The sequence below is a fragment of the Scyliorhinus canicula genome, chromosome 11 (genome assembly GCF_902713615.1).
Source record: "Scyliorhinus canicula chromosome 11, sScyCan1.1, whole genome shotgun sequence".
Classification (NCBI taxonomy): Eukaryota; Metazoa; Chordata; class Chondrichthyes; order Carcharhiniformes; family Scyliorhinidae; genus Scyliorhinus; species Scyliorhinus canicula.
Genome location: NC_052156.1, coordinates 143,885,044 through 143,908,274, shown reverse-complemented (window position 1 = coordinate 143,908,274; position 23,231 = coordinate 143,885,044). Strand labels below are relative to the sequence as shown.

Sequence of the window (23,231 nt, the reverse complement as noted above, 5' to 3'; positions counted from 1 at the left end):
AGCTGGTTTTTCCTTCTTCCTCAGAGGATTTGAAACCTGTCCCAGTTAGCAAACAGAATCTAGTCTTGGGATTTGTACCATCATTTATTGTCTTACTAATGCAACCCAAATTTCACCTTTTTTTTAAAATAGTTTATCCACACACTGGAGAATCAGAAAGATTTCTCGGCAAGAGAGAAAGTTTATGTTGCATCTTTGCTGACTATTGCTCTGCATGGAAAGTTGGAATACTACACCGACATCATGAGGACACTGCTGCTCGAGCTCATGGACCAATATGTTGCTAAAAACCCGAAGCTCATGCTCCGAAGGTATTCAAGGCCTGCACTTCAACAAGCAAAACATGTTTAATTTTGGAAAATATTAACTGAGTTGCCAAAATTAGGCAACCTGTCCTCATAATGTTACACTTTGGAAGGGGCAATTTGACAAGGAAATAGTCAATGAATGGCAACACACTGGGAAGTCCTGAGGAACAAAGAGATCTTGGCATGTTTTTAAATAAATCTCTGAAGGCAGAAGGGCAGGTTAACAGGGTAGTGAAAGAGACATATGGTACACTTGCCTTTATCAATTGTGGCATAGGTTACAAAAGCAAGGAAGTCATGTTGGAGTTATACAGAACATTGGTGTGGCCATAGCTGGAGTGCTGTGTGCCATTCTGGTCGCCACATCATAGGAAGGATGTGATTACACTGGGTGCAGAAACGTTTCACCAGGATGTTGCCTGGGATGGAACATTTAAATTATGAAGAGAGGTTGGATAGGCTTGGGTTGTTTTCGCTGGAGCAGAGAAGGCAGGGGTGACCTGATTGAGGTGTACAAGATTGAGGTGCATGGACAGGGTAGATAGGAAACTGCTGTTCCTCTTAGTTGAATGGTCAGTTATGAGGGGACACAAGTTCAAAGTGAGGGGAGGGAGCTTCAGGAGGGATTTGAGGAAAAACATTTTTACCCAGAGGGTGGCGACGGCCTGGATCGCACTGCCTGGGAGGGTGGTATAGGCGGGATGCCTCACATCCTTTAGAAAGTACCTGGATGAGTACTTGGCACATCTTAACATTCGAGGCTATGGGCCAAGTGCTGGCAAATGGGATTAGGATTGGCAGATCAGGTGCCTTTCATGTGGCGGTGCAGACTTGATGGGCCGAACGGCCTTTTCTGTACTGTATTTTTCTGCGATTCTTTCAAGCAATGGTATAATTTTGGTGAATCTGCACTATATCCCTTCAAATTCAATGTATCTATTTGAAGTTCAGTGCTAACTGCAGTACTCCAGGATGTAGCTGACTAAAACTCTGCACAACAGGAACATCATCATCTTCACTTTTTCATTTCCAATCCCTTCAAGAAAAAGCAAACACCTCATTAGCTCTTTTTTTAACCTCCACATCAGCTTTTAGTGATCATTACCCAAATCCCGTTGTTCTCCGCAGCTAGATCACAATGCAGGTATGGGCTTCACAACCTGTTGAGGGTTTGGCCTTTTAAAAATCTTTTTACAGGCCTGAAGATTCCACTGTGCTTTGCCAGCAGTTTCTGTTTAACTCCAGGCTTGATCTACAGACTTTCCATGTTTTTAACTGACTAGCTTCCTTGCAGAGTTGTTTTTCTTTAGAATATATATAAATTTATATTACTGTAACTACAATTATTTGATGAATTAAGAATGCAAGATTGAATGTAATTGAGCACATAAAGAGTAATGAAGTTGGTTCTGTAATAAATGTGAGCTTTGTCACTTTTTTTCTGTTAGATGTGAAACTGTTGTGGAGCGAATGCTCTCCAATTGGATGTCTATCTGCCTGTACCAGTTTCTGAAGGTAACGCCAAATATTTGTGTACACTGTTCTGACTGCATTTTTATATTGTCCCAATCAGTCACTGAAGGATTTATTTCCATTTCTAAAATTCAGGATTCTGCTGGTGAACCACTGTACAGACTATTCAAAGGCCTTAAGCACCAGGTAGAGAAAGGACCAGTTGACGCAGAACTGAAAAAGGCAAAGTACACACTAAATGACACTGGATTATTGGGAGAGGATGTGGAATATCACGTACTGGTAAGTCTGCAATCCCAAACCGATTTATTAAAATGAATATCACAGAGGGCAGCATGGTGGTGCAGTGGGTTAGCCCTGCTGCCTCACGGCGCCGAGGTCCCAGGTTCGATCCCGGCTCTGGGTCACTGTCTGTGTGGAGTTTGCACACTCTCTCCGTGTTTGCGTGGGTTTGACCCCCACAACCCAAAGATGTGCAGGGTAGGTGGATTGGCCATGCTAAATTGCCCCTTAATTGAAAAAAAAAATGAATTGGGTACTCGAAATTTATTTAAAAAAAACAAAATGAATATCACAGTTTTGTGAAGGAGATAAAGAGCCTTTGCTATTTTCCCCCTTTCCTGACCAGTACATTCAAGGTGTATTTTTGGCACCGAATGTTGTGGATAGCTTTAGTTCCCAACTAAGTCTCTAATTGAGATTGGCTAACTCAGTTCAGGCAAGAGATCAAATCTTTCTGTAAACGTACGGATCCAAATGGCTCGACACTGGCTGCACTAACTTACCAAACATTGACAAAAGCAAAAATAAATTTAAAACTTGGATTTTCCCTGAATATTAACTAAAGAAATAAACAATTTTGATCTATGGATGTTGGTTAGGAGTTTGAATGCTGTATTGTTCCCTCCTGTCAACATCTGGAATTGAAAGGAATAACTGACTTTAATTAATAGGATCTTGAAGGTACAATTATCATTTTAAAATTTAAATTTTGGAATTTGTTTTAGAAACACCAACATTTTCCAGAGTGTTCATTCTTTTTAATGTCTGCACATAAAGAGAAAGATCAAGCCAATCAACATTAAATTGGGGGAGGGAAGACCCATCGTTTCAGAAAGAGGCAGTTACTGGAGGACCAAAACCAGTTTAAAATTTGCAGAATCATAAAGTCAATTGTTATGATTCCTGTAGATACTGATGGTTTTAAAAAGGAATTTGAATTTCCAGTGATTGACTCCAAGGATCTGTCCTAACAAGAACCAGTCCAGTTACTCCCAGTGTCCATTGGGCTCACCTGCCCATTTCACGGAGTCATAATGCCCAATGTCAACGGTCATCTTCCTCAGTCTTCTGAGAAATCCCGAACTGACCTCCATTAGCACGGCTCACTCCCTTGACTCCTTCCCCTTTCCATGCTGGGACAAATCTGCCAGTGTCCTTAGGTTTCCATGGGTTTGATCCCTTCAACTGGAGAACATTGCCTCACCTGTATTCTGTCTGCTAGCGAACAGAGAAACAGCCTTTTCCCTTTGCTCAATGGAGCTGCTGTTTTCACTGTCTTTCTGTCCAGGACACGCACTTTGTGTCTAGGGTGTTTTTGATCAGTCTGCTTGAGAATCTGTAAATCTAGCGATGGCAAGGTCAGCTGTGCTATCCTTTGTTTTCAGGTACTTAACCTGCTATGTGGATCGCTGTGATACTTGACCTGCGCCCCCGTCCCTATGTTAATCAGGTGACATCAGCTTATCAATGGGCAGAACTGGCAGGAGGTCATTTATTCCTTTTCCATTATGCCAATTTACCTTAAATTATGAGAGTTAAAACATATCCATCGTTAAAAACCTCCCATTCATAACACCAGAGTCTAAGTGTGCACTGAAGTGTTGATTCCAATCACAGAATGAATGGGAGAGGACCTTCCTGGTTCTTTGGAGTTAATTTCTGGATTGGTTCTAAATTGGAACCTGAACTTTGTACCCAAATTGTTGCAATATTTAGAATTGTTTTGGTGAGCCTGAACGCTAAAGTTTCTAGACCAAATGTTGAATAACAAAGGGTAGCTGTGCTGAAAGCAGGTTATTCAATTTTGTGGAAATGTTTGTTTATTCTTTTGCTTGTTTTTTGCCAGACTCTGAATGTAACTGTACAAGAGGATGCTGGAGAATATATGCCAGTAAAGGTTCTGAGCTGTGACAGTATAACCCAAGTGAAAGCGAAAATCCTTGACCAAGTGTACAGAAATATTCCTTTTTCCCAAAGACCTAAGCTAGATAGCGTTGTTCTTGGTGAGTGGTAATTTAACACGTTAACTAATGATTCTTCCCCTGCGCCACTCCCACCCCCTCCTTGACTGGTCTCTGCCCAGATCATTCTCCCGCTCCTGATCGCTTCTGCAAGCTTTCTCCCACACTCCTGATTTCTTGTTACAATCTTCATCTCTTCCTGATCTCTGTCAACAACCTTCTGCTCCCCACTTTACCCCCACCCCAAACTTGCACATTCTTGCTCCATACCCACTCATCCCCAAACTAACAACTGTTGCTCCTGTTCATTCACATCCCCTACTTACTGAGCAGGTCTTGATCCTGGCCTGGTGTTAAGGGGTACCTGCCTAATTTTATTTAAATATGATCCTGTTGTTAGGATCTGTAGGCCTTCCACATCGTGGCCTTGGCAGGTTATTTGTCTAATACTGAACTCTTCTCTCTCACCCTGCTCCCCGGCTGATTTTGGGGCCACAATGTTTGTTGAGATCAGTTTAATCTGTAAGGAAGAGAAAGCATTCAATTCTTTTCTCATAATCTGCCCACAGAATGGCGTCCAGGTTCTACTGGTCAAATCCTTTCAGATCTGGATGTCACATCAGAACGGGAAGGAAGGTGGAGACGTTTAAACACATTAAAACACTATAATGTGAGTAGTGTGTGGCCTTTTCTGTCTAAAATCCATTGATAAACTGTGTTGCAGAATGTGAATTTAAAAAAGATTTCAGGTTTATTTTCCAAATGTATAAATAAATAAATGTACAAATTTCACCCAGCTGTCATATATCTGTTACCTACTCTTTGACCGTTAAACCTGCTGTGGCTAAATTTGCATCTTGATAACTGAACTTTGAAGGAATTGTTTTTGTTTGTGGAGAAACAAAAATGCAATATGCATGTCGCATTCTATCACATTCAGTGTTTTGGCATTAATGACATGAAGGCGGCAGGGGGGCACAGTGGTTTGCACTGTTGTCTCAACACGCCAGGGACCCGGGTTTAATTCTGGCCTTGGGAAACTGTGTGGGGTTTGCACCTTCTCCCCATGAGCGTGGTTTCCTCTGGGTGCTCCAGTTTCCTCCCACAGTCCAAATGTGCAGATTAGGTGGGTTTATGGAAATAAGGCGGGCGAGTAGGCCTTGGTGGGGTGCTTTTTCAGAGATTTGGTGCAAACTCAATGGGCCGAATGGCCTCCTCCTGCACTCAAGGGATTCTGCAGGGATTCTCCGACAGCTTGCAACATTTCAGTCAAGTATTTTGCAAAGCAAAGTTTTAAGAACTACTTTTTGAAACATTCCCTTGAATCCTCGGGAGTCCACGCTCAACAAATTGGAAAGTCTTGAGGTCCGGTATTATAAACCCTTACTCATGGTCTATAATGGAAGTAAATATCAATCCATGGTACTCTTGTTAAATTTAAGTCACGCTAAAAGACATGTTTCAAGTTTAACAAATTTTTTTGTAGGATGTAGGTTAACATTATAAAAAAACATATTAATTTAAATTATTTTTACCCTCTGTGAAATACACAGCTACTGCTCTCATTTTGTAGTTGGAGTTTAGCTATGAGTTAATCTTTTCTTTAACCTATTTTCAAATAATGGTGTAAGTCAGGTTAAATTTATTAAATCAACATCCAGTCTGCTGGGTGAGATTGATTGGGAGGAGCAAGCTAGTTATTCTGCTTTCATTTCTATTTGCTTTGCATGATAAGCTGAATGTAATTGTGAGGCAAAAAACTACACTTCTCCTGTCTGGCCCCGTGCAAATTCTGAACTGTTGATCAGCTTGAAATGTTCATGTCACGGCTTGTTTTACTATCCCTAATGAACAATCCGACGCATGGCCCCAGCTCCCTGGCAGTCTTCAGATATTTCACTGCTCTCTGCCATATCATTAAACGCAACTGAGTGTGCTGCTGTGCCTGACAAATTGGAAATAAATATTTGTTTCACAGTGAATTGTAGCCTCCTATTGTCCAAATCCACTAATGTTACTGCTTTTTAATCCCTACACTAACCCCCAACATTGTGCAGCAGTGTTTAACCAAGTGTGACATCATTTAAAGATTCTGGAAATGGACAAGAGTAATTTTCAGCCGTCTCTGCTCCTGGTGGTGACAGAGGTGGACGTACACTTTTGGGGGCCCATACATCACGCCCTTCCCCCTGGCGACATGGTGCCCCGACCCCAATGACATGAATGCCCTCCTGACCCCGCCCACCTTCAGCTCACAAATGCGAGGCACAGAAATCCAAAAATGACTGCTTAATCGCTGTAGTGCTCTTGAACCTTTTAACAACAACAAGCTTGTGCTAATTGATAAATTGAAATCCAAGCCTCCCTGTTGTCAGCACGACGGTAGAGATGATAAATATTGTGATCTGTGCGCCTTGAGGCGAATAAACATGAAATAGCTGACGAGCAACGGGATGGCGAAATCAGCCGATGATATGACTGCAGCTCGGAACAGGTCAATGCAGGACAGAATGAGCCAGAAAATCTCCAGTGCAGGAGCAAATACTCCAATGAAGCGGAGTGTCCAATCCAAGACTAATGTCAGTGTCTGCTAACAACTGTCTGGCTGGATTCCATTCTTCATCCAGAAGAGATTTCTGAAAGCCAATATTGAGAGTGATGGGGGAATCCATCCATCCGTCCAAAAGGCAATAAATTCAACATTGCAAAAACAAGTAGAGATATTGATAGTTACGCACCTGCGTTGCAAGCCACTCTGTAAATCTATGCCACGTACAGGTTTCAAGAGACAGCCCGGCAAAAATGAGGAACCTACACATGTCCAGAGCTCCAAGAGAGCTGCAAAAGTAGAGCTGCCCTTCATAAAGGGCAGCACGGTAGCATTGTGGATAGCACAATCGCTTCACAGCTCCAGGGTCCCAGGTTCAATTCCGGCTTGGGTCACTGTCTGTGCGGAGTCTGCATATCCTCCCCGTGTGTGCGTGGGTTTCCTCCGGGTGCTCCGGTTTCTTCCCACAGTCCAAAGATGTGCAGGTTAAGTAGATTGGCCATGATAAATTGCCCTTAGTGTCCAAAATTGCCCTTAGTGTTGGGTGGGGTTACTGGGTTATGGGGATAGGGTGGAGGTGTTGACCTTGGGTAGGGTGCTCTTTCCAAGAGCCAGTGCAGACTCGATGGGCCGAATGGCCTCCTTCTGCACTGTAAATTCTATGATAAATAATCAGCACAGCAAAAACATCGACAAATTCAATAAGGTTTCAAAACGCCATGACAAAAATAACCCCCCACTGTGTCACCATGCAAAGAGACTGTGCACATTCAAACCCAAATTATTCCCAAGAATTCAAATCTTGTGAAACAAACCTTCCAGTTGAAATGTTAAATGGACGGAGCAGCTTATTATTGACTCTCAAAAGGGCAGCATGGTGGCGCAGTGGTTAGCATTGCTTCACGGCACCAAGGTCCCAGGTTCGATCCCGGCTCTGGGTCATTGTCCATGTGGAGTTTGCACATTCTCCCTGTGTTTGCGTGGGTTTCACCCTCACAACCCAAAGATGTGCTGGTTAGGTGGATTGACCACGCTAAATTGCCCCTTAATTGGAAAAAAAATTGTGTACTCTAAAATTTATTTTTTTTTAAAATAAAAAATTATTGACTCTCAAGCCGGGTCCACACCAGTTAAACGTCATTTGGTGAGTGCTGAAGTAATGGAGCTCATAGCAGAAACAAAACCATGGGAATCCCTATCCAACTACATCACTCAATGAAATTTCAAAACCCCACACCTCAATTCGGGAGATCTGCCTGAACTGAAGTCTCCACCTCTCGGCATCTGGCAAACTGATTTTTGTCAGGGAAAGGTTTTTACCAGTAAAGGTTCTGAGTGGAGACAAAGTCATTTTGAAGTAACCAATGCAGATTATTACCTGTAGATACTTTTTTTGTGGCTCAACTGCATGGATGATTGGATTGGGGACATAAGCAAATTGGTAGCGCTCAATCACTTTCATTGCGGTTTTTCCATAGTGTACAGAAACAATGTGACTTTTTTCACCACCGTTGGAAGGTGCATCCTGTTTTTCCTTATAAGGGCCTGTGGTGCAGATCAGGCTTTCATTAAATATTGTCCTATAGAAAACAAAAAAAAAACATTGGTAGGAGTTTAACTTCAAACTTCAAGCACAAGCTAATTCTAGGAGATTTCAGGGGACCACATGATAAGTTAATGTCATAATATCCACTCGTATATAATGAGATGCAGACAGGCAGTGATTGACACACAGGATAACCAATGAACACACACTACACAGAACAACCAATCACCAGACAGGACACTACCACTATAAAACACACGAGGCATTAAGACTCTGCCTCTTCTCTCTGGATACAGCTACAGAGATAGTTAGAGTGCGCAAGGCGATGAGCACCTTCTCCATGTGACAGAGAGCTAGTCTGGTCAAGCCAGTCTGAGGTTATCAGTTTAGATTAATAGAGTGTCAACCCACAGCAGATTATGTACAGCAACAAGTAAGTTCAATAAAACAGTGTTGGACCATCTCCTGTGTTGGAAGCCTGATTCAAGTCTCACTGCATCCAGTTGCAGTCGATGGTAGACCAACTCAGATAACACATCAGACGTCTTGTACAGTTGCCTGGGTTTCTTAAATTGTCCGGCCAATTGTTATTTTTATTATTTACTTTTTGATATTTATTGCGACAACCTAAACAAAAAGAAAATTATGCCAGAACTGAAAATTCTGCTATTGTTCTTTCAGGTACGGGATTTCTCCACCCTCATTTTAGTAAGGTCTTCGCACGCGCAGCAACCTGATGATCATCAACAGATTATTCATGGAGAAAGTCAGTAGCAATTTATCACTTGGCATTATCAAATAGAAAGTAGAATGTTGTGTTAACTAACTGTGAAAATAGTATTCCCATTTATGGTGTTCAGGCTGAAACAGGAGTCAAGTTAGAAATTATAATTTGACGTGAAGCTTTCTAAAGAAGAATGTTAAGATTTGTGCAGAATTCATCCACCAAAGATCCAAAGTCCAACAACATGCTGACTTTGTTTTCTTTATGTTGTGCATCTAAGAGTAATTTGTGCTGCCGTTTTTCTATTGGAAGTGAGTGATGTCAATGCTGGATATGGAACACTGTTGTTTTAACGCTCAATGCCAAACAGTTCTAATTTATTTGTAGTATGGATTGAATTTAGGATTTTTTTTAAAACTCCTAATCTGCCCAATTTTGTTCCTCTAGCATTAATCTCAAGTGCAATTGCTATACTAAAATTTCCAACATTGCTGTCCGAGTGGCTTTTCTGTCACCGTGGTATTGAATATTAGACAGTTTTGCTTTTGGTGCCAACCTTGGATTAAGGTTATGAGAATGGAATAATTCAACCTAACCTGACTGGCATTGACTACCTTGGAAAGATAAATCAGCTTTGAAATGGGCATTGTTCGTTGCCAGTACCCTTCGTATAGAATGTTAAATTCCAATTAATGTAAAGACACTGATGTGCAACATTGACATTTGATGTATTCTCAAATCATTCCAAACGCTCAACTGCCTTTCTTTAATATTCTTGACTGTTTCCATGTCCATCCTTCCTGAAGTTCCTCCTTCCACAAAGAAAATCTGCCACGGCCAAATTCATAAATGACATCCTCAGAGACTGGGTGTTGCATTCTATCCTTTCCAAACTTTCCACATTGATAAATATGGTGATCAGCAACCCTGCCTGATGTTCCTGTTCCACTGACATCAACATAAAAGAAAATTGAACACATTTTAAAACTAGCTGGTGGTGTAATATCACCTGCTTTGCATTGATGCCAAAGATATTTTTTCCTAAAAGTGTATCTCACTGTATTTTGTTTGTGAAGGTGTTAAAGCAGGGAGCTGGTAAATGTGCAGCGGTATGATTTTCTCCATTTGATGTGGTCATTCTAGAAAGTGGATTATTAGAAGAAGACAGAAGGTGGCATTTAGTCCGGCCAGCAGATGAAATAGACGAAAGTAAATCGAAACGAGGCAGCATGAAAGAAAAAGAAAGAACGAAAGCTATCACAGAAATATATTTAACAAGGCTACTGTCTGTAAAGGTGAGATTTTATGTGTCTTTTATTAGCTATTTGCTTAAAATAGAATTTATCTAAAATATCTGTTCTTTTCTCTTTTTTAAAATATTTTTATTCTCCTTTTTCACATATTCTCCCAAATTTACACCCAACTATCAACAATAATCAGTAACAAATATCTCAATCCCCATTTCAATAACAACGATCCCATCCTCCCACCAAACCCCAAACATTAGTCCGCATGGTAACATAAACAAATAACAAAAAAGAATCAGGAATCACCCCTAGTCACCATTAACACATACAGTCCTCCCAACCACACCCACCCTATTGTTCGATGTGATCCAATTATCAAAAGTGCATAATGAATAATGCCCATGAATTGTACAATCCCTCCATCCTTCCTCTCAGTTCAAATTTGACCTTCTCAAGAGTCAAGAATTCCAGCAGGTCCCCGCGTCACGCCAAGGCACAGGGTGGAGAGGCTGATCGCTACCCCAAAAGGATCCGCCTTTGGGCGATCAACGAGGCGAATGCTACAACATCTGCCTCCACATCCGTTTCCAACCCCGGGCTTGTCCGACACCCCGAATATGGCCTCCCATGGGCCCAGGTGCAGTTTCACGTGCACCACTTTAGAGATTACCTTAAACACCTCCTTTCAGTAATCCTCCATCTTTGGACAGGACCAAAACATGTGAACGTGATTAGCGCTCCCCCCCCGCAACGTTCACATGCATCTTCTACCCCCTCAAAGAGCCGGCTCATCCTCGCCCTTGTGAGGTGTGCTCTATACACCACCTTCAGCTTCAGCTGTATCAGACCCAACCTTGTGCACGAGATGGAGGCATTCACCCTCCTGAGCACCTCACACCAGAACCCCTCCTCCATATCCTCTCCCAACTCTTCCTCCCACTTTGTCTTGATCCCTTCCAGCGGTGCCTTCTCCTCTTCCAAAATAGCCCTGTAAACTGCCGACACTATCCAGTCACCCTGTCGTCAGCACCTCCTCCAGCATTGTAGAGGCGGGCTCTACCGGGAAACTCCTGCATCTCCTTTCTGGCAAAGTCTCGAACCTGCATGTATCTCAATATTTCCCCCTGCTCCAGCCCATACTTCGCTCTGAGCTCCTTCAATCCTGCAAACTGACCCCCAAGAAACAAATCTTTTGGTGTCCTAATTCCTTTCTCCTCCCATCTCTGAAAATTTCTACCCCACTTCCCTGGCTCAATTCTATGGTCCCCCTGAATCGATTCCTGTTCTTTTCCGATTAGTTAGGAGGTTCACCGTTATACAACAAAATCTGACTAACTTTGCGTGTCTATCAGGGAGGCACGGTGGTGCAGTGGTTAGCACTGCCGCCTGACAGTGCCGATGACCCGGGTTCGATCCCAGCCCCGAGTCAATGTCCGTGTGGAGTTTGCACATTCTCCCCGTGTCTGTGTGGATCTCACTCCCACAACACAAAAAGATGTGCCTGGTATGTGGATTGGCCACGCTAAGTTGTCCCTTAATTGGGGAAAAAAATAATTGGGTACTCTTTTTGTTTATCAATCTTTTCTTCAGTGCTGCACACTAGGCTTTCCAGGTTGTTAATTTGGAGACAGTCATAAGTGATCTAAATGGTGTCTAAAACCGGAGATATCTGAATTGTCATCTTGGTGGGTCACAAAGTTGCGCTTCATAGAATCTTGAATGTCATAAAAGTTTATTTAGCATGCATTCAAGCTCCTAATTCCACTAGAATGAAGCCAATGCTTCATTACACTATTTACTAATCTACTACCGATGACTGATGCTCATGACCTGTCATATCTTTCAAATGTTGTATGTGGAAAGTTGTACTTTATCATATATTGTCACAGTTCTATATTGATTATATATTTCTGTATTCACATTTATAATGGAAACTAGCTATGTAAACGTGTCACACTGCAGCTGCACCCTACCTTCAGTGCTAATAATGTCGTACCTTAGGCTTGCTGCTCCCAACAGCTCACACCGTTTTTTTAGAGAAACTCCTATACTCCAAACAACTGTTTTTCTATTTAACAATAAATAATATAAAATTGAAGTATAGAAAAATAATGAGAAGTTGTTTGAATTCAAATGGAAATTAAAATTGAGTTACCTTGTGTTGCTCTTTATTCAGATTACAGTTAGTCACGATTGTTGAAATTGCCAGTGTTCTAATCTTCCAACTACTCACATACCTCTCCTGAGAAAGCACTATTCTATTTCTCCTCTCTCCCCAAAGCGATTAACAACTTGATGGGATATGTTTTTGAATATTTTATTTTGTTTACAAATGCTTCCCCAAGTGGCTATTATTCCTACATAAACTTCAGTGGCAATTCTTGGAAGGTTAACTGACTAATAGTCATTACAAGCAAGCTAATCCAATCTTTAAAAAGTATAAAAATATAAGCTAACAAAGGGAACTCAATGAGCAGCCATGAGAAGCTGGAATCTTAGCCTTTTTGACCCTTCATTCTAAACTGCTGGCAACTAACAAGGCTGCAGTAGGAATCGAGCTTTCCTGCTTTGGTTGGGTAAGCTACTGAGTGAGCCATTGCAGAGCACTGAATGCAGTTTGAAGAGAATATTAGAGTGTGGTCAACCATGTTTCTTGTTTGTTTTTTTGCAAGTAGCAGCAAAGGAATTGAATACGCAAAGTGGTTTATTTCCACTACTTAAAATTCCTGTTACCAAGGAAAATTTTAACATCTATTTATTTGACTAAAACAGGGAACACTGCAACAGTTTGTAGATAATTTCTTCCAAAATATTCTCGGTACAAATCAAATTGTTCCAACGGCTGTAAAATATTACTTTGACTTCCTTGATGAACAAGCACGCAAGAACGAAATAACTGATGAAGAAACCATTCACATCTGGAAAACCAACAGGTTAGAAAACTGAAATCCTAATGACGAATTCTCCACGCCATGTGCTTATTTTGTTGGTACTTTGAACATCCTGTTTCTGATTTGGGTAAACACTGGCTAGGTTGAACACATCCAAAGGAAAATTAGGTGCAAAGGATTGCACACCTGTTTTAGAATTTGCCTTAATTTTATTCCAGGTTACTCATCGTGCTATCCTCCCCGCCATGTATTTCGTACCCAGCTAGATGACGTTTAATGTTGGGGGTTTAAGATTGAAAGTCAAAATGGAATAAAACCGGATGGGCCATTCAGCACCATCCTAGACACAGCTCTTTTCTCTCCCTAAAGGTGCTGCTAGACCTGCTGAGATTTTCCAGCAGTTTCTCTTTCGTCGCAGGATAGGTGGATTGGCCATGCTAAATTTCCCCTTAAATGGAGAAAAATAATTAGGTATCTAAATTTTTTTTTTTTTAAACTAGACACTGCCAGCCTGAAGTATCACCTGAAAGATGCATCACAATTTGTGAATTAATTTTGAAGTTCCTAAAAGTACACTCTTATTTGGTGAAGATCTGACTCATTGATCACAATCGTCATGTTTCATGACTTTCGAGGCGGCACGGTCGCGTACTGGTTAGCACTGCTGCCTCATGGCGTCGAGGGCCTGGATTTGATCCCGGCCCCGGGTCACTGTCCATGTGGAGTTTGCACATACTCCCCGTATCTGCGTGGGTCTCACCCCCACAATCCAAAGGTGTGCAGCCACGCTAAATCGCCCTTAATTGAAAAGAAAAGTTTAATTACTTTTACCTTTTTAGATGGGCTGTAGATGAGATTAAATTCAGATGGCACTATACCATCAAAAATAAATTGTTTATTACATCTATACGATTGATGGAATGGGCTTTGAGTTTTGACGAATGGTTGATACATTTGGAATGGCTGTAGCGTGGTACTTTAACTTACTTTTTTTATTAATTTTTTTTTCAAGGGGCAATTTACTGTGGCCAATCCACCTACCCTGCACATCTTTTGAGTGGTGGGGGTGAGATCCACACAGACACGGGGAGAATGTGCAAACTCCACACGGACAGTGACCCGGGGCCACGATCTGACCCGGGTCCTCAGTGCCGTGAGGCAGCAGTGTTAACCACTGCACCACCATGCCCCCCCCCCCCCCCCCCACTCTTAACTTACTCATGACCCCAAGTCTGTTCCACTACTTAAGGACACTTTAAGACCAGGTTTCTATTAGATAATGGTGGGGTTAGGATGGGTTTGCAGCGATTTCCTGGGTGTAGGAGATGCATTTGTCTTTCCAGATCAAGTGGATTCCGGATTGAGGAATATAATTCTTTAGAGGCAAATATATCAAATTGAATCCTGAATGAATAGGAACTGGTCAGTCACTTTCACTTGAGGGCTGCTGAATGTAGCAAATAACTTTTTAATTACCATTCCCATCCCCATCCTAAATAGTGTAACAAAGAATAAGAAAAGCTTATGTGGGTAAATAGTTTGTATGACACTAATTACAGTAATTAATGAATTATCTTACTGAAAGTCTGGCCAGCATTGATTATCCTTGTGTACAGAAAATATATATTGAAAGAGTGAACACATGTGAGTGGCCTATTATAAAACAGCATTGGCAGACACTTTCCTGGTGTGTGGCACAGGGTGGAACTGGATTGGATTGAGGGGGGGAAATGAGCATTAAAAACACTTTGGAATAGTTGTCTTTCTCATAGGAATGCCCATTGATTTTTCTCAAATAATTAAGAGGTGTCCATTTTTTTCCCACAGTTTGCCATTAAGGTTCTGGGTAAACATACTGAAAAACCCACATTTCATATTTGATGTGAAAGTTAATGAAGTAGTGGATGCATCCTTATCGGTCATTGCACAAACCCTCATGGATGCTTGTACAAAGACTGAGCACAAGTTGAGCAGAGTAAGTATCTCAACTTCAACAGCAACAAATGAAAATCTTAAACAATTGGAAAACCTGTGCAGCGGAGGTGCCGAGTAGCAGTGAAGCTATTTTCCCCCGATTTTTAAAATAATTATCCAATACATGAAACTGTCTCTTAATTTACTTCTAAGAAAACAATTTGCTTATGATTGTGGTAACGTTTATTGCATTTGCTCATTTCTGATGTTTATTTGTAATCTTTAGGACTCTCCAAGCAACAAGCTACTTTACGCAAGAGAAATTTTCACATACAAGAAAATGGTGGAAGAGTAAGTGGGGGCAAAAGCATTAATTTGACAAACTTGAGTATAAACTTCAAACAATTTAACTTTCCGGTTCAATATTCGTCATCTTTAGTAGCTACCATTTAGTTACTGAATTGTCAACAAGAAATGGATTGTCTGAAGTTCCCACTCTTGTTTTCAGTTTATCTTTGAGATTTAGATTCACTTTCCCATTTGGGAAAAGTTTTCAGTAACTTTGCAAGGTTTACATTTCCGGAAAGGTTAGTTGAGATCTTCCTACCCAAGTGGAATATTTTGGATGCTGCAAGGCTAATGAAAGATGTAGGGCGATCATAAAAATCTTTCAACAGCAAAGAATTTCAGGACATAAATATATATTAATTGGCGGTACGGTAGCACAGTAGTTAGCACTGTTGTTTCACGGCGCCAGGGTCCCAGGTTCGATTCCCAGCTTGGGTCACTGTGCAGAGTCTGAACGCTCTCCGCGTGTCTGTGGGTTTCCTCCGGTTAGGTGAATTGGACATTCTGAATTCTCCCTCTGTGTACCCGAACAGGTGCCGGAGTGTGGCGATTGGGGGATTTTCACAGTAACTTTGTTGCAGTGTTAATGTAAGCCTAGTTGTGACAATAATAAAGATTATTAGTATTATTATAGAACAGTACAGCACAGAACAGGCCCTTCGGCCCTCAATGTTGTGCCGAGCCATGATCACCCCACTCAAACCCACGTATCCACCCTATACCCATAACCCAACAACCCCCCCCCCTTAACCTTACTTTTATTAGGACACTACGGGCAATTTAGCATGGCCAATCCACCTAACCCGCACATCTTTGGACTGTGGGAGGAAACTGGAGCACCCGGAGGAAACCCACGCACACAGGGGGAGGACGTGCAGACTCCACACAGACAGTGACCCAGCCGGGAATCGAACCTGGGACCCTGGAGCTGTGAAGCATTTATGCTAACCACCATGCTACCCTGCTGCCCCGTTACTTGCAGCTCCGTTTCAATTGTAGTCCTTCATCACTCAAAAAAAGCTTTGCTTCTAAATTCATATCATATTTGGGTCGAGCAAATGTAAAAGCCCTTCTGGGCTTTGAGATTAATTCCTATTATAATACCATAATTAATTTTCCATTTTGTAACAAAAAATCCATGCATTTTCTGAAACCTCTGTCCATTGTTGTAACACTGTACTTATGGGTGAATATATTAACTGTGCCAATAACCAGGGCAGCACAGTGGCACTGGGACGACAGCGCTGAGGACCCGGGTTCGAATCCCGGCTCTGGGTCACTGTCCGTGTGGAGTTTGCTTATTCGTCCCGTGACTGCGTGAGTTTCACCCCCACAACCCAAAGATGTGCAATTAGGTAGATTGGCCACGCTAAATTGCCCCTTAATTGGAAAAGAAAAATAATTGGGTTCTCTAAATTTATTTTAAAAGAACAAAAAACTGTGCCGATGACCTCAATGTGATGAGGGCTTCATGGAACTATACACTTTGAGCATCGGGTAATTTTGCTGGCTTTCCTGCAGATATCTGAGACGTGGAGATTAAGCGAACTGCTGGTGCAAGGCTACTGAAATGGAAGAGAACTCTTAATTCCTGAGACCATGGGTGGGATTTTTACTGCCGCATGTTTCGCAGAGGCGGCCTACCATTGGACAGCGGGGGATCTTCTGGTCCTGCCATTGTCAACGGGGTTTCTAGTTGAATGTACCCCTCACCACTGAGAAATCTGTGGTGGGGATGCACCGTCGGCATGAATGGCCAGGAGATTCCGGCCAATGTTCCAAACTGACCCATTCTTTCCTTGCTCTGGGATAGTCCAGGGTTATAGTTAGAAGGCTGATTTGGATTTTACTGTGAACACTATATGAATAGGTTGATACATTTCCCCCCCTTGTTTTTGTTCAACAGCTACTACAAGGGTATTCGTCAGATGGTGCAAGTCAGTGATCAAGATATGAACACACACTTGGCTGAGGTCTCAAGGGTAAGTGTTATCTGTGTTTAACCTTTCTTGAGATTGAGTGACATGTAATCCAAACTCTGAATTACTGAAAATATTGGCAGAGATTTCCTAAATCAGCAACCAGATACACTGAATCACCTAATCAAAGTGAATGCAAGCAAATCATAGGTGGGTGTGGAGATTTGCCGTGACATACCTTTACAGAAACCTGCATAATATTCTGACAATGCTCTGGGTGCAAACCCAAAAAACGTCCCTAATGCCCTTTCTACTGTAATTTGTATGGATTTTTTAATAAATATTTTATTAAAGACTTTTTTTTATAGATTACCACACAACCTTAACTTCAACACAGCCCAGCAAACAGCTCATACATGGTAGATTTATTGTGTTAACAAAACACAAAAGCAGCATCTCTCATAACCCCCCCCCCCCCCCCCCCCAGCCCCACAACTATATCCTCCTCCACTCCCCGCCCCGAAACAGCCAATGGTAACTAATTATTTGAATAATGAGACAAATGACTGCCACTTGACCTTCTATGCATGGTAACATGCGGAGTGGAGGCTCTCCATTCCATCAGAACTCTCCTCCGGGCTATCAGTAAGGCAGAGGCAAGAACATCTGCCTTCACCCCTGTCTGCAGCCCCGGTGAGTCCGACACCCCGAAAATGGTCACCAACGGATAAGGCTGCAGATCGATGTTAAGAATCGCTGACATGGTGTGCATGGATTTTCAATAATCCTTTTTTTCTATCGTCTTAACAAACTCTATTCAAATAATTCAGATTTTTTTATCCTGGATTAAACATGTCTGAAATGTCAGCTAAAATTTATAAAATAGACAGCTTTTCAAAATAATTTAAAATCAGACATTCAACAGAACAAACAAGACAATGGTGTATTCAATTGATCTTTGACTTCAGATAAATAACTTGCATTTATATAATATGCCTAACACAATGAGCCCCTCCTTCACAGGGGAAGGGAAAGAGACATTGAAAAGGGTGTTCAGGACGTGTGTGCAGAGGTGTGAATGAAGAGATGGGTCTATTCAATTTTTTTTAAGTTGGGAGAAAGATAGAGAGGCTTGGGTAGGAAGATCCAAAGAGGAGGATTGCACTGGCTGATCACTATTCTCCCAGTGAGGGAGGAATGCACAGAAGGTTGGATTGAGAGGAACTAAACTTTCAGGAAAGGATTTAGGGCTGGATGCGATTACAAAGAGCATTGACAAGGACATATGAAGGGCTTTATCAACAAAGGTAAGGATATTAAATGTGAAGTTTTGCTAGACCTGCATCCGGTAAAAATGGGAGCAGTGGAATTTAAGACCAGACAGGATATGTGCAATAGTTTGGGAAAACAGCAGAAGATTGGCAATGTTGAATTTGGAAGTGACAAAGGCATGGGTGAGGGTTTCAGTTGCTTGAAGGTATTGCTGGATATCATTAGCATGTGAAAAACTGAAGGAAGAAACCAAGCATTCCCCATGGGAATGTGAGGTTAAGGGAAAGTGTAGCCATTGCTTTTTAAACACTTGCATGTTTTCCCATGATATCAATCACAGTTAAAGTTGTGGATCTAAAAACAAATACAAAAAAAATTATAAACAAATATAAAGGTAAAATGTTGTTAGTGCTAGCTTGTATGCTTCAAGAGATGTGGAATGCTTACTGTTTGTTTATTTTCCAGGCGCATACAGACAAACTGAATACTATGGTAGCATTGCATCAGTTATACCAATACACAAACAAATACTATGATGCGGTGAGTTTTTAATAATGATGCTTGTGTTTTGGTTACTGTATATATTCATTACCTATATCAATTTATGTAATTTTAGACTAGAAATCCAAAGACCCAGGGTAATACTCTGGGGTCCCGGGTTTGAATCTCGCAGTAGCAGATAGTGAAATTTGAATTTGATGAAATTAATCTGGAATTAAAAGTATAATGGTGACAATAAAACCATTGTCGATTGTCATAAAAACCCATCTGGTTCACTAATGTCATTCAGGGAAGGAAATCTGCCGTCCTTACCCGGTCTGGCCTACATGTGACTCCAGACCCACAGCGATGGGTCTGAACTGCCCCCTACTGAAATGGCCGAGTAAGCCACTCGGTTCAAGGGCAGTTAGGGATGGGCAACAAATGCTGGCTCAACCTGCGATGCCCACATCCCAAACACGAACAAAAAAAACAATTGTTGCCTACGTTTTAGTTTACTTTTGCTGGCAAACATATAAACTTGGTTTAACTGCATCAAAATATAACAATTGTATTATAAATACTTTGAATGTTGAAAGGTGACCGATGCTCATTAGAATTTTGCTCAAGTTAATTTGTTTTCATAGTTTTCATGTTCAAGTACCTTTTCATATATTAAATCTGAGAAAACTGAACCTAATGAACTCATATCAGTGTGAGGGTATCTGTGATCCAATATATTATAAAGTGACATTTCAATCTGTAGTTTCATTCTGGTATTAATGTTACAACAATCCTTGGCTTTACAGATAATGAATGCCTTAGAAGAAGACCAAGCAGCACAAAAGATGCAGCTCTCTGTCCGACTGCAGCAAATAGCAGCTGCACTTGAAAATAAAACAACGGACCTTTGACATGACCATTTTACATAATGGAAGCTCAGATGTTAAATTTTATTATCTAGAAAGAAAATAGTGTTATTTTTACTCTGCTGATCACCTTTGCAGTCCTTAATTCAAAGCTTGAAGTCCATTATTTTGTAAATTAACTAATATTCTATAATGTATTATAAACTTGGTCTATAAAACCTGTGGAGAATTGTCAAGTAAAAATGTAAACAACCTAGTTGCTGATATGAGATCGCCTTGTACTGAACTACATTTTTATTTTAAAGAATACAAATTATCTGAGCCCTAAAAATGCTTTATGATTTGGCCCACAATTGTGCTAAACTCTGCTATCATAGTGGGTTGAGTCCTGTACAGTATGGTATGTTGCCTTTCTAATCTTAACGCTTCATTGTTGATAGCAACCTTTTTGAAATTTCATATTACAACCATTAACAACAGTACAGGTACTGCCATTTATGTGCATTCTGATACATTTTCTAGCTAATTGTTACAATGGCATGATTTTTATACTTCTCATTATCTTGTTCAAATTGGCTCCAGATTAAGTTAGAAATTGTGGAAATCTTATGAAAAAGTTATTTCTTAATTGTATGTAAAACAGACCAAGTAGAGAGTGCCTGTAAATTTATGTTAAAATGACATTTTAGAGGGTTTTTTTTACAAATAGAGCTAGTGACTGCTGAAATGTCTTTTGATATTTTTGATATAATTTGGGAGATGGTATGGCAAATAAATTCAGCTTTTTATTTATTTTCTTGTGAATTGATGAGGGGTTTTTATATTTAATATCTGGAAAACAAGCTGCTGACTGAATATGAATGCTGGAAATCTATCAGTTTATTTTGGCTGGACCAAATAGCTGGGGTGAATCACAGTTAATTCAAAAATTAAGAACCTAATTTGTGTGTTTTAGACTACAGAGAGACATCAGGTGTGCACAAATTCACATGCCCGTCTGGCACTTATTTTGGATTTGAAACATATAAATTACTGATCATGTACTGGTAATTCAGGTCCTTTCACATATTTAAACCAATTGTTTATTTCCTTGAATTGTGCAGTCATAACCACGAGACTGGATGCGTAAAATGTGACTATAATTCACCCAGCAGTTTTGATGTCTATAATCCTTTGGTTGCCACAGAGTTCATGTACAGCTCTACCAGTTACATTTGTATTAAATGTCATTTAAGGCATCTGTCCATCAAAACTGCAACAAATGTTACACAATTATTTTACTATTCATAATACATGCATTTTTTCTCTTTTTCAAATAGTCATGCAACATTCAGGACGATATAACCATCGTCATGTTGGATAAATAGCCATGGGAAGAGAAGGATCTTAATTGTCATTTGCAAGATTGTAGTATAGGATGTTCGGGTTAGCAAGGGTTAATGTGGGACAGATGAAACTCTATCACCTACATTATGATGTAGAGTCACATAATGGTTACACCGAGAGAGTCTGAAAGTAGTGAACATAAATCTAGCACCTAATTAGGACCATACCTTCCTAAATCATTGACAAATGCTCTCCATTTCTTCCCACTAAAAACAAAGAACAATACAGCACAGGAACTGGCCCTCCGACCCTCCAAGCCTGTACTGGTCATACCACCCTTGGACAAAACCCCCAACACTTCCTAGGGCCGTATCCCTCTATACCCAACCTATCTATGTATTTGTCGAGATGCCATTAATGTATCTGATTCCACAATCTCCCCTGGCACTCACCAGCCTCTGTGTTTTAAAAAAAACTGCCTCGCACATCTCCTCTAAACTTTGCCCCACGGACCTTTAACCTATACCACCTGCTGACTTTCCCAGGGTTGAGGGGTCAGAGTGTCTGCCCATCCACACCCCTCATAAACTTGTAGACCTCTATCAGGTCATCTCTCAACCTTTGCCGTTCTAATGAAAACAGTCTGAGTCTATTCAGCCTCTCCGCATAGGCAACACCCTCCAGACCTGGTGAACCTCCTCTGCACCCTCTCCAAAGCCTCCACAGAAGTGTCACCTCACCTCTAATCCCATGTGACTTCACCTTTTGTACCAGTCTGCCATGAGGTACCTTGTCAAAGGCTTTATTGAAGTCCATGTAAACAAAATCCACTGGCCTCCCCTCATCAATCATCTTTGTCACCTCTTCAAAAAACCTGATCAAGTTAGTGAGGCACGACGTCCCCTTCACAAAACCATGCTGTCTATCGCTAATGAGTCCATTTGTTTCCAAATGGGTATAAATTCTGTCCCTGAGAATTCTCTCCAATAATTTAGCTACTACCGTGAGTTTCACCGGCCTATAGTTTCCTGGATTATCCCTGCTACCTTCTTAAAAAGCGGTACCACATTAGCTATTCTCCAGTCCTCTGAGATCTCACCTGTAGCCAATGAAGATACAAAGATGTCAGTTACAGTCCCAGCAATTTAGTCTTTTGCTTCCCTCCGTATTCTGGGGTAAATCCCATCTAGCCGAGTAGACTTATCTACTTTAATGTCTTTTAAAACACCCAATACCACCTCCTTTTCGATGTCAACATGTCCCAGACTGACCACACGTACCACCCAAGAATCATCTTCCACACAGTCCTTTTCTTTGGTGAACACTGATGCAAAGTTCTCATTTCTGGCTCAACACACTGCCCTCAAGTGTTCCAATTCTTTCCAAGGCCATCCTCTTGATTTTTACATATGAATAAAAAGCTTTGGGATTCAGCTTAATCCTACTTGCCAAGGGTTTTTCATGACCCCTCCTAATTTCCCTCTTAAGTACCTTCCTACCTTCTTTATATTTGTCAACAGTTTTGACTGTCCCCAGCCTTCTAGACCGCACATAAACCTCCTTTTTCTTTTTGACGAGTGGAATGTAATAACTATTTCAAACTTCAGACAGTCAGTGATCATTCTTAATAAATGTTCCTTTCTGTGGCTGGCTAAAGTGAGCTGGAGTCCTTTAAGCAGAGATCCTGTCCACTTTACTTCCATATGGAAGCTGCTGCTAGTATATTTTGCTTAATTACTGATTAAGCTGATTCCAATATATTCATCCACACAGTTGATTCCAAGTTACTGGGTTAATCTAACTCCACTCTGCTTATTTGTGTGGTCCTAGAGCACCTGTCAGCTGCATTGTTGCCTCTTAATTGCAGTACTAACTAACTAGATGGCTCCCAAGATGAAATTACACTGAACTATTCGTCTTATAGCTTCCTGAACTGGTTAACAGACAATGCGTAACAACTGTAATTGTTGATGGCTTTCATTCTTACTGTGCTGTTTGGCTGCTGGTAAATCACTGCAGCTTGCTGAAGTCATTGCATTGTTGGACTGTCCGGCGGGGGGGAGGAGATAGTTTGTCCTGCACCTAATTGGTCTCCACAGACTTCATTACAATTTACTGCTTTG

General features: G+C 41.1%; 1 protein-coding gene across 7 annotated transcripts in view; it reads left to right on the top strand.

Annotated features, from left to right (window-relative positions):
* Window positions 1-20,578, top strand: part of LOC119973455 (plexin-B2-like) — a 290,890-nt gene extending 270,312 nt beyond the window's left edge. For all 7 annotated transcript variants that reach the window (XM_038811623.1, XM_038811619.1, XM_038811625.1 and 4 more), the window contains 13 exons: window positions 133-311; window positions 1,757-1,823; window positions 1,917-2,063; window positions 3,910-4,066; window positions 4,594-4,694; window positions 8,800-8,884; window positions 9,986-10,137; window positions 12,862-13,022; window positions 14,808-14,955; window positions 15,181-15,245; window positions 17,149-17,224; window positions 18,899-18,973; window positions 19,723-20,578. In XM_038811623.1, the coding sequence (XP_038667551.1) occupies window positions 133-311; window positions 1,757-1,823; window positions 1,917-2,063; window positions 3,910-4,066; window positions 4,594-4,694; window positions 8,800-8,884; window positions 9,986-10,137; window positions 12,862-13,022; window positions 14,808-14,955; window positions 15,181-15,245; window positions 17,149-17,224; window positions 18,899-18,973; window positions 19,723-19,827 (1,518 nt within the window). In that variant the 3' untranslated portion in view covers window positions 19,828-20,578. The remainder of the gene's footprint in view (window positions 1-132; window positions 312-1,756; window positions 1,824-1,916; window positions 2,064-3,909; window positions 4,067-4,593; window positions 4,695-8,799; window positions 8,885-9,985; window positions 10,138-12,861; window positions 13,023-14,807; window positions 14,956-15,180; window positions 15,246-17,148; window positions 17,225-18,898; window positions 18,974-19,722) is intronic.
* The last annotated feature ends 2,653 nt before the right edge of the window (window positions 20,579-23,231 follow it).